Source organism: Euphorbia lathyris, chromosome 9, assembly GCF_963576675.1.
Source record: "Euphorbia lathyris chromosome 9, ddEupLath1.1, whole genome shotgun sequence".
Taxonomy (NCBI): Eukaryota; Viridiplantae; Streptophyta; class Magnoliopsida; order Malpighiales; family Euphorbiaceae; genus Euphorbia; species Euphorbia lathyris.
In genome coordinates this window covers 44,876,864-44,889,059 of record NC_088918.1, presented here as the reverse complement: position 1 = coordinate 44,889,059, position 12,196 = coordinate 44,876,864, and the positions used below count along the sequence as shown (strand labels likewise).

Below are 12,196 nucleotides of genomic sequence, written 5' to 3'. Positions count from 1 at the left end.
CATATTTACTTTTATTTTTAATAAAAAAACCACTCCCACTAATCTGCAAATTAAGAAATTATAGTTTTTTTTTTTTTAAAATTAACCGAATTATTCTAAATACACCGAATTATTCCCGTAATCAAAATTTCCAAAGTTAATATTTTCATCTTTAGAAAAACGTAGTCCCGCTAGGCCCATTTGATGACCACGCGTGTGTAATGTACGTAGTCGAGGTAGTTTAGAAAAGAAAACTTTTAGGGACAGAAACACGTGGTCTGGATATTTATACGGAGATACCATTCACACTAGATAAGACCACGGGTACACCACACGCCCTCTACACGTGGGTTAAATCTAACAGTCCATTCCTTTCTTAATCCGACGGCCGAAAACAAACCCCATACAGGCTGGAACTCTTCCGAAAAGTCTGGTCAGTCTATATATATCTTCTGCTTCCATTTCAACATCCTCAGCCACCAACATTCAGATACAAATGTCTGCAAAAATGCTTTCACAAGGGGTTTCAGCCTTTTCCCTAACTGGCGATTTGGCAGCTATTTGCCCCGCCGGTGGCCTTTCATCTTCTTCTTCTTCAATCCAGACGCTGAAATTGTCTCCGAGAAGGCGAAGAAGCAGTCTGGTGGTTTCAGCGACGGAAGAGAGGACTTTGCAGCTTACAGGGGTAGTGTTCCAGCCTTTTGAGGAGGTGAAGAAGGATGCTTATGTTGTTCCTATTGCTCCTCAAGTTTCTCTTGCTCGTCAGGTTTATGTAGATGAGTGTGAAGCTGCTATAAACGAGCAAATCAAGTTAGTGTTTCTATTTTGTAATTCTGCAAAACTTGATGGTTTCGGTTTATAAAAACTGGCTTCTTAATTAAGGATTATTTGTTCGTTTTTGTAAAATTGAAATGATCTGATTTTGTTACGGATAGTTTTTTCTTATTTTTCTAACCCAAACTCACCAACTTTTAGTGTGAAATCTCAATCATGATAGATGTTAATTTAACATATGCACAAAAAAAAAGCATTGGTTGAGATTTCAAGCAGATAGTCAGTAAAACCGTTACCAAAAGTTAGGATGAAAAGCCAGCCAAGATTTTTTTATTATTGGTGGTTTTGTAAATAGTAGTTGATATGTGATAATTGATTGTTTGATTTGTGTTACAGTGTGGAGTACAATGCTTCCTACGTATACCATGCTTTGTTTGCATATTTCGATAGGGACTACGTTGCCCTCAAGGGCTTGGCAAAGTAAGTGACTGAAGTTTTTATTTTAGTTTTCATATTCTATTCTAGTCGTTAGTATTGAAAAGTATGTTATTTGGAAAACGGAAATAGATTTTTCAAGGAGTCAAGTGAAGAAGAAAGAGAACATGCTGAGAAGTTAATCAAGTATCAGGTAGGTAGTAGATTTTTCCAAATCTAATCATTATGGGCATCTGATTACTGTCTAATGAAGCTCTTAAATTATGATTAGAACACTCGAGGAGGACGAGTAATACTTCATGCAATAGTTCCACCTCTTTCAGAGTTTGATCATGCAGAGAAGGGAGATGCATTATATGGTAATGCCTTATGATTACCTGTTTTAGAGTGTGCCTCATTTGTAGTCTGTGTCACAAAGGTAGATGCCTGTAGATGTCATGAAATTAAGCTATTCAAAGTCCCATCAAATTTCTTTGCTTTGATTCAGCTATGGAATTAGCATTGTCTCTGGAGAAGTTGACAAATGAGAAACTGCTGAGCTTGCACAGTGTAAGGCATCTTTCTATTACTTAGACACTGTTTCCTCCGCACATTTTATTTATGGTTGTGCATTTGTGATTACACACTACAGGTAGCAACACAAAATAATGATCCCCAGATGGCTGATTTCATTGAGAGTGAATTTTTGGAAGAACAGGTGAGTTTCCTATATGAATATTGAAGTCCCAGTTAAGGATATAATCGTCTCTAGGACTAAGAATGATTTTGGTTTGAAACTGTGAATAATTAAAAGTTGTTGAATAGGTAGAAGACATTAAGAAGATATCAGAATATGTGAGTCAGTTAAGAAGGATTGGTAAAGGGCATGGTATGTTCTTTTTTCTTACAATTTTTTACATTATATCCTGCACCAACAGTGGCCTTTCTCATACACATTTTGTTTTTCTTTTGCAGGAGTGTGGCACTTTAATCAGATGCTGCTTCATGAAGCATGATGATGATAAATGGAGACTTGTTATAGTGTACTTGGGAAATAAAGTTACTGTTAATCTTCATATTGTAGTTTCTGGATGATGTTTGTTATTCTGTTGTTGAAGATTTAGTTTCAGATAATCAAGTATTAGTTGATTTTTGTTATCTTTCGCATTCCTTGATAATTATGAATATTAATCAGAGAAAATTATATTAATTCTGCTGTTGACATTCAAAATAATAATAATAATAATAATAAAAGGTTTCACAAAGCACACTTTAGCTAAAAATCATATATGTAATGTAATTTGGAGAAGATGTTTCTCCATAAAAAGGACATGATTCATGATGGCCTGAAACAGAAACTGAAATAATGACATCTATTTGTCCTTATATTTGTAGAAGAGTGAATCATGCTCCACATTACATAACTTTAATAAGGAGAAATGATTAACTAGGAACAATTAATGGTGTTTCCTCGAGTTCCTTTCTGCTTGTATTCATCCAGACAAACAAAATATCTTAACTGGGAATAAATAAATATGTTTAGAGAGGAAAACAACAATGAAATGAATCTGAATTACTTCTTTTTGAATGTGAAAGCTGCTATATGTATAGCAGTTGCAAGGAGAAATGAAAACAAACAAAAATACAAAGATAGGTACTGTACTGAGCTGACAGTAGTTACAATAACGGTAACTTTCGCTGAATAAGTGATTTGTTAATCACTAATTACAAATGTTTCTCAAGTTGGATGTGCATAAGTCACCAAACTTAACTTGGACGAAGTTGAATGCATCTTATCTTAGCACTCGAAAGATTCTTGGTCATCAGATCTGCTAATTGCTTATGAGATGGTACAAAACGAGCACTAGATATTTTCACAAAACATGGTAATCAATATGATATGTTTCACTTTTTCATGGAAAACATGATTAGTTTCTATACCCATATCAATCAATATCAATATGATTACCAACTTCATCCATTAAAATTTACGAGCTACAACCTTGAACCTTTTCAAACTGGTCAATCGGAATGAGACCGTTTATACAATTGTTAAAATGACAAAATATCTCAAATATATATACTCAGAAGAATACAGTCCAGATGTCGTCCAGAAATTATTCAAATATGGATTTTTAGACAAGGTTATGACTGATGAGAGCTTGAAGAGCATTTCATATTAGAGATTTAGTTTGTTAGCAATTCTATCTTTGTATCAAGTCTACCTATAGCCAACATCTGTACTATTTATATGTTCACAAACACTTAATCAAATATACAACTTTCATCTTCTCATGGTAACAGAGCAGGTTACGACCTCACCCTAATTTTTTTTTTCTCTTTGCCTTTTCCCCCTTTTATTCTGCCTACGCTTTTCACTATGGCAAACGATACAATTCCAAATGATGTTGAGCCTAGCAATCCCCTTGTCATTGTCTCTCTCTCAAACATTCTCAAATTGACAACCACCAACTATTTGTCATGGAAATTGCAACTTGAAGCAACCTTGGTGGGGTATGGCTTGTTCAAGTTCCTTGATGGCTCTCACCCACCACCTCCTTCCACCATCTCCATCCCATACAACTTGGGTTCGCCAGGATAAACTGTTGTTCGGAGCTCACATTGGTACGTTAGACTCTACTATTGTGCCACTTATCTCTCGTGCTTCCACGACCATGGAAGCGTGGGACATCTTAGCACACACATTTGCTCACCAATCTCGTGGTCATCCTAAGCTCCTGAAAGCTAACTTCAAGATCATCAACAAAGGCAGTCAATCAGTGTCTAAATTTATTAATGTTATCCGAGTGTGTGCGGATCAACTAGCTATTCTTAGTGATCCAGTTAAGCTGGAGGATCTAATTGAGCGTATTCTTGAAGGTTTACAAGAGGATTCTAATTATCAATCTATTATAGATGCAGTCAATGTTCGTGACACATTGATTACTTTTGATGAACTACATGAAAAGCTGCTCATTCGAGAGGTAAGTGTGCGTACTCAATCCAATTTGAATTCAACTCCCTTACCAGCTACTGCCCATGCTACTACCACTCGATACCCATAACCTACTGCCCCTCGCCAATCTGATACTGGATACCGTCCCAACTACAACCCTAAACCCTCTGTCAACTACCAAAAGAAACCAAACAATCCCAAGGGGCAAGGTTATTAAGGCAAATGCTAATGGTGTCACGCCTTTGGTCACTCTCTTTTTCGCCGCACCATATTTCATTAACGTTTTCCTCAGGCTCGACCCACCTACCCCCATCATCCAACACCTCCAAATCACCTTAGGCTCATGTGGCCACAACCACTCTCGGGAAATCCTCTCCTTTTTGGTTACTTGACTCAAGAGCATCTCACCATGTCACCAATGACATAGACAATCTTGCTTTGCATCATCCCTATGATGGTTCAGAAGAAATTGTTATAGGCGATGGTATGGGTGTCTCCATCTCTCATACAGGTTCTTTCAATATTCCTACTCCTTCTAAATCTTTAAATCTTTCTAATGTCTTATGTGCCCCAAACATGACTAGAAACATTATATCCATTTCTCAATTATGCTCAGAAAATAATCTTCTAATAGAATTTTCTTCTGATTCTTTTGTTGTCAAGGATCGGCTCACGGGGGCTCATCTTTTGAAGGGACCAACTAGGCAGCGCGTGTATGAGTTACCAACTCCCTCCTCTATTCTAGCTTTATCCACCGTCAAAGCTCCGGCCATTGATTGACATCATCATCTTGGACATCCATCTTTAGCTATTTTTAAAATTCAGTCTCTCAATTTAACCTTCATGTTTCTAGTTCATTCACATTTAATTGTGATGCTTGCCAATGTAACTCATTAATTGCGTAAATTAATGAATTGTTACATGTTTATAATCTTACCAAAGTTATAGTTGCTTTTTTTACTTAATGCTAGTAAGTTTTGTGCACTTCTTATTCTAAACACAAAAGTTTCTGTCTTGTAATCAAATCTCAAGACAGAATTGTATTCTAAGTTCAACATATTATTCTCATCTAATCCAGATCAATACAAACTAATTAAACGATTATCTATATTATAAACCTAAAGACTTGAATTAAACTGAATTAAAATAAGTTTTCGTAAAAAGCGTTCCATGTGGGTTCGATATCTTTTATTACTGCAAGCGAAACCGTGCATTTGCGGAAATCGCTCAACAAGTTTTTGGCGCCGTTGCCGGGGAACGCCAAATTTTTTAACAAAAATTTATATTTTTCGTGTTTTATTCCGAACTTTGGTTTATAATATATGTATTTATTTATTTTATTGTTTTATTTATTTATTGAGGATGGTCACTAGGACTAAATCCTCATTGTTATTTACCGTTTGCATTTAGATGTTTGCAGATAAACAGGAAAAAAAATCCAAGTTTTCTCAAAGAAGATAAACTGGAGATTTGATTACCAATATAAATGCACAGAAGGAGTCTACAGAAAAGAAATTCAGCATGCAGATACATCAGAAAGGAAAGAAATTTTTTGAAACAGCATGTCAGACGTGACAGATGATTTTTCTAGAAAAATTTACCTCTTACCAAACACCTTTTACTCTTTTCTATAAACTTAACCCTTCACCAAAACATCATATATCTTTGTTAAGAAAATTATTTAATTCCTACACTAAACCCAAATAATTTCTCTTTTTATCATATCACTTCCTTAAACACCTACATCTATTTCTCTAAGAAATCACCATTGAAAATCTTCTCAGGCAGATATATCAGAAAGTATGATGAAATTATTGTTGGTCCCGTGTATGTAATAGGATTAGTTCCAAGGCGGGGGGGGGGGGGGGGGGGGGGTTAGGAACTAATATAACTTTTTCGCTTAATAAGGCTGACTTAATTGAATGTTTGATAATTCAACTCAGCTTTAGGTCAGCAAGGCTGAGTGAAGTGTGAGACAACTTCAATCAGACACTGACTAGAGCTGTTTCAATTGTGAGTTGGCAGATAACACTTTAGGTCAGCTTCCAACTCAGCACTCTGATTACTCAGCATCGGCTTATACAAATTATATACTGAGTAATTTAAGCAAGCAACACATACATATATATATATCAAGAGAAAGGGTTAGAGATTACTCAGCAGACTTATCCTGGTTCAGTCTCACCGCCTACGTCCAGTCCCCAGAATCCTTCCAGGCTTTTTCAATCCACTACTGAGCTCTTTAAAGGTAGAGCACAAACCGTTTACAAAGAAATTGAGTATGCAAGAGTACCATCCTCTATTCGTCTACTCAATCCTACCGAGCGCTATAACCGAACACTCAGATTTTCTCTACCGCTGAGTACTAAAACCGAGTACTCAGCTCCACTCTCTCAACCTTTTCAATTGATACAAGATTGTTCTTTCTAAATGAAGAACACTTTAGATAAATACAAATTCACTCTAGACTTTTACACAATGATTGGAATTGGGTGTAAGAACTTGTTTTTTCTAATCAAACAGCTTCTCTTTTGGATCTTTTAACTTACTGAAGATCTTGCTTGTCTTTTCTCTTTTGTAATTCGGCAAAGGATCCAAGTGATGAACTTGTACTTTTATAAAAAAATCTGAAGCTTCAATGATTTGAATTCGGACATATCTGTTGAATTCAAACGGTCTTCTTGCGTCATTCATTGGTCAGCATTCAGAATTGCAGGCCAATCCTGTCGTTTGAATTTAGCAGGCGTCATGCTTGCCAGTTTCGTCTTCTTGCGCCAGGTTTCGTCTTCTAGCGCCAGGTTTGTCTTCTTGCCAAATGCCAGGTGATCAATGCGTCTCGAAAAGGTCTCTTGGTGTAATTTCGAGGCTTCTAAATTGGTGCAGACCTTTGTCGGACTTTGTATTCTAGTCAACGGATCATTGGTGCTGTCCTGATGAACACTCAGCTTGACGTTGCCTTTAAGATCTCATTTGACGGGGCTGAGTTACGTTCTACTCAGCTTCTTCGGTCGGATTTGCCTTCAAGCGTTTGTTCTGAAGAAGACTTTTCTATTATGATGTTGAGTTGTGTTCTACTCAGCTTCTGTGGCTCATGCTCACTTCGTTCTGTCTTATTTTTTATTCCTGTTCTCACTTATTAATATACTCAACATTGAACAACCACATTAGTACAATTAAATCAAAGCACTTAAATGTAATTGTCTTTATCATGAGATTAACTTAAATAATTTTGTCAAATCAAAATCATGTGGAAAGGTGTTTCAACAAACTCCCCCATTTTGATGTTGGCAAAAGTATTTAATTATGGAACACAACATTGAGGTTCCCCATGATCGTTAACCTTTCTTTTTCTTCTGAAATTACTCCCCCATAAGGGTTGCATCTATTGACTTAATCCAACTCTAAACCTTCTAAGATCTAATCGAGTGAAATTAAGACATGCCTTTACTGACTTAGTTTAATTCTAGACCTTCCAAGATCTAATTCAGATGAGCCTAAGGTCAAATTTCAGAAGTAGGTCACTACTTGGAACATATAGTTATTACTCAGTGTCAAATATAGATATCAGAGTTTATGTTGAGTATGATTTACTTGTATATTACTTATGTTCACAAGTTTTAATTTGTTGTTCAATGAATAGTTAAGTATGATAGATCAGCATATAAGCACAAGTAAGCATCACATAAAAATAGTCAGTTTTGGATAAAGGATGTATATATATAGATAGTCAGCTTAACAAAATAGAACACGCCAGATATAAAGTTACAAGTCAAAAACTAAGACTATTGCTAATCTATTTCTTCATGTTGACTTGAACTTGGTTAGATTTGCCTTTGCCCTTGGCAGTTCTTTGTTGCTGACTTGGATTGCTCGGGTCAGCAGAAGTTGAACCAGGCTTCTGCTGAGTTCCGGCAGCTGGCTGTTTAGATGTCTCCCACGTTTTCTGCTGAGTTCCAGCAGCTTGCTTCGTTTGATCTTTCTCCCCCGTTTTGCCAGCATCACGAGATGGAGGAGAAGGAGCATAGAAAGTCCCTTGAAGAACAGCACGAGTCAGTTTCGAGGAATATAGTTGCATTTGACTCGTACTCTCTCTTAGACATTGAAAGACCTGCATGCCATCGGTCATACTGGAAACAGGGATTTTTATGTTGGCACTGAGCATACTGAGTAAATACTCTTGAGATTTCCCGATCCAAGTAATTGATTCTGTCATCCGGGCATATGATTGATGGTACATCCTGAGCAACGCAGTGTCATAGGATTAACGTTGAATATTTGTGTGCCGGACATGCGCAAGTGTGGATTGAGTGCATTGCAGAATCTCATTGGTCTTGACCTGGTCAGTGTCCATCTCTTCTTTCCTTAAGTTGAGTAGGCGAATGGCTTCACCAATTTGTTCTATTGAGCATTGAGAGGAGGAGGAGATAAGGTCACGAGCTCTGGTCAGCTCAGAGGTCAGCTGGGAAAAGAGATGATTAACCTCAGCAGAGGTTGCAGATGTTGAGTTCGCATCTGATAAGGCGTTAAGCTGACCCTGGATGGAGTTCATGTGATTTACCATCATAAGCTGGAGTTCAGCCAGCTTCACTATTGACTCTTGCTTGGGTTGTTGAGATACGAAAGATGTCATGACACTCATTAATTCTTTGAGACCCTTAAGTTCGGTCAGAAGTTGAGTGACAGAGGATATTTATGTTGGCTCAGCAGGAACAAACCCAGCAGCATCAGCATGAGACTGATGAATATGTTAAAGTAGAGCTTGAGCGGAGTCAATGATTTTCCTTCCTAACTCAGAAGCATTTAGGTAGGTGTAGGATTCATCAGTGTGTTGCTCAGGGGCCAGAATTTTGTCAGCACCGGATGGAGGAGGAGTTTGGTGCTACCCAAAAGCGGAGGTGCCAGCTTGGTCAGCAGCTGCACTTTTATTCAGGTCAGCAGCAGGTGCTGACTGGTTTTCGTTTTGCTTGGTTGGAGTAGGAAGAGGTGGATCAGCAGAGTTATTAACCTGCTCAGTGTCAGTCTGAGGCTGAGTAGAATTGGAAGGTTGAGGCAACTCAGAGCTGGCTTGAGCAGGAGGAGTTTCCTTTGCGAACTCGTTGGATTGAGCAGCATGGACTTCGAGCACTTGCTCATGGAAGGATGAGCAGAAGTGTCGGCAGAAATTAGACCTTTAGTGATTGTTGGGTCGGCTTGTTCCTCAACTTGAGAAACAGAGGCTTGTTTTTCCTTTACTTGGTCAAGAGAGGGTTCAACGATGGTGGTGAAGAACTGGAACTGAAGCCCGGTCAAGTCTGTGATTGGATATCTTAGCGGGGATTCATCCAATAAATCTATGACTGGGGGTTTCAAAGCTTTGCGTTTGAACCGCTTTCCCTTGCTGTCCTTGTTGGTTTGAGGTGAGGGATCAGCTGCAATAGAGTCTGAAGGAAAATAGACTAACGTATAGCAGCGGAAATATAAAAATTTTAACCTATTTCCATTAACCCCAATATCTGTTAATCGTTATTTCATATAAAGAGGGATAAAAGAAATACCTTTCAGAAGTTCTATCTACCGTTGCAAACGAAGTGCCCATAACTCTTACTTCGAGTTCCCGAGCACAAAACAAAACAATGGAAGATCAAGTTAGAATCAACCGTTTATAACAACCAAAGTAGATTGTCTCTAATTAATCAACACAAGATCAAGGATAAAGAGAAAGAGATGAAAATCGATTGAACGGAAGGAAGCGGTAGAAAATCTCGTCCTCGAGCAAGGGGGTCGAAATTCTCTCTCTTAATTTGCCTTAGGGTATTTCGAAAATAGCATGTAGGGGAGTATTTATAATCTCTTGTATCTAATCCCTAGTTAGATAGAATTAGGTTACTGAATAAGAATTTAATTCGGAATAGAATTCTTAATTATTATCTATTAATATATCTAAATATAAAAGATAATAATAATAACCTTATTGGATAATAACCTTATTGGATAATAATAAAGATAATAATAATAACCTTATTGGATAATAATAGGAGTAATTTTAATCTCATTAAAACTCCTAATTTAATTATCCTTTTATTAATTTAATTCATAATTCTAATCTAATTAGGATTGATAAAATCAAATTAATTATTTATGTACTAATACATAAATTTCTCCCCCCCCCCTTAATAATTGGGCCTTATTGGGCTCAGTTGGGCTTCCATCAATTAATTAACATCTGTCTCTCTTTTGGGTTCCAAGTCTTATGTGTGACCCATTAGGTTCTTATCGCTTCTAGCCGTATGCAACTATTAAATTAATTTTCAAAGAATTATATTTAATCTTTGCATAACGGAATGATGTACAAAGTATGTGATTAGCAAGTCCGTAATCATTCCCCCAGAGCTATAAGAAGACAAGTTGATTCTGTCGTTGACCTTTCCGTATTAGTTACAGTATAATTCGATCCTTTATCAACTACATCCTTGAACTGAATCTTATGACTATGGATAATGTCAAGTCACATATAGCGAGACGTTCGTTTTCCTTGTACAGGCCGAGTCAACTCCAATTAGATAGGTTAAGAGAAATCTGCATTTCAATCTTAAGCTATCACCTTGCAAGAATTTAGAGTCAAGTCTTCCACAAGCGATCCATGGACATATCTCCCATTTATCGGGAGTGATAAATGCTCAATCCAATGTATAACTATCCTGCAATTACTTCCTGTGATACCCAATGTCTGCTGTTCACACCCCAGAGTCATCTCTGTTAAGGATCGTGTTACAACAGGATCAAAGCGTCACATTCCGTAATCCAGAATTACTAATTAACATTCCTTTGAGTCTGAGGATTACTTATACATATTAATACCAATGAGATGAATAGGTGACAAGGATGAATCTAGCCATCCTGTTATCTCAAGTCGGGTCCCCAATCCTAATGAACTTCTTTTCATTGGATCCATGTAACTGTCCAGATATCTGTATATATGAAGCTTGTGAGATCAGCTTTCTGTCGGGACAGAAGACATTGGAATGTATTAATCCTAGAGTGTCTGATACACGCTCACCTTTATTGCTAAAGGGTGTCTTTGTCATTTTACCTTTTAAACATGCTTCGCATGTTTCCAATGATTCAGGATCAATTGAATTTATAAGCCCATCTTGATGTAGCTTAAGCATGCGTCTTTTGTTTATATGGCCTAAACGACAATGCCACAAGTAAGTTGAATTATCTAGCTTATGTCTTTTGGTATCAATTGCGAAAACAGAAATTTTGTCATCTAACACATAAATCCCAATTTGTGATATTCCTGAAAAATAGAAAATCCCATCTCTATAGAAATCGCAATGTTTGTCTTTTATTGAAATATGAAAACCGTCGTCAACAAGACGGCTAATAGAAATAATGTTTCGAGACATTTCTGGAACATACAAACAGTTCCCTAATTCTATTACAAGCCCAGAGGGCAAATTTAAAGCATAATCTCCAATGGCGAGGGCGGCAACTCTTGCTCCATTTCCTACTCGCAAATTTATGCTTCCTTTCTTCAATTCCTTAATCCGTCTGAGTCCCTGAATATTCATACAAATATGAGATCCACATCCGGTATCTAATACCCAAGATTCAGACTGTGAAATTGTATTTATTTCAATATAAAACATACCAGATGTTGAAGTCCCGGCTTCTCCCTTCTTGAGGGTAGCTAGGTACATCAAACAGTTTCTTTTCCAATGCCCTTCTTCACCACAAAAGTGGCACTCTCCTTTGGGCTTCTTCACTCCCTTTCCATTTGTTTCGGTGAGCACAGCCCCCTTGCCGTTCTTAGGATGGTTTGGATTGGGAGAGTTCCCTTTCCTCTTCTTTGATCCTTCAATAGCAAGGGCCGGTATCCCCTCGTTTTCTTTTATATTGGGCTCGACTGTCTCGAGCATATTTGCAAGCTCTTCAAGAGAGGTTTGCAAGCCACTCACTTGGTAGTTCATTATGAACTGCGAGTAACTCTTGGGGAGGGACTGAAGAAGTAAGTTTTCACTTAGTTCACGATCCATCGCATCTCCAATACTAGAAAACTCTGCATCTTGCATCTATATAACTACTTTGTTA

At 37.4% G+C, this 12,196-nt stretch overlaps 1 protein-coding gene across 1 annotated transcript; it reads left to right on the top strand.

The window, feature by feature from the left end:
* Nucleotides 1-442: 442 nt before the first annotated feature.
* On the top strand, nt 443-2,325 carry LOC136207132 (ferritin, chloroplastic). The gene is made up of 8 exons (XM_065998412.1): nt 443-789; nt 1,150-1,233; nt 1,321-1,381; nt 1,460-1,547; nt 1,676-1,737; nt 1,820-1,885; nt 1,993-2,056; nt 2,143-2,325. The coding sequence occupies exons 1-8, from the start codon at nt 476-478 to the stop codon at nt 2,181-2,183; spliced, it is 780 nt and encodes a 259-aa protein (XP_065854484.1). The 5' UTR covers nt 443-475; the 3' UTR covers nt 2,184-2,325.
* Nucleotides 2,326-12,196: the final 9,871 nt, after the last annotated feature.

What these genes read in the sequence shown, in the direction of transcription:
- LOC136207132 (XM_065998412.1), top strand. Translation starts at nt 476, where the DNA reads ATGTCTGCAAAAATGCTTTCACAAGGGGTTTCAGCCTTTTCCCTAACT. An exon ending in GCCCTCAAGGGCTTGGCAAA is followed by an intron (nt 1,234 to 1,320) that starts GTAAGTGACTGA and finishes AAACGGAAATAG; the next exon opens with ATTTTTCAAGGAGTCAAGTG. An exon ending in AGAAGTTAATCAAGTATCAG is followed by an intron (nt 1,382 to 1,459) that starts GTAGGTAGTAGA and finishes AATTATGATTAG; the next exon opens with AACACTCGAGGAGGACGAGT.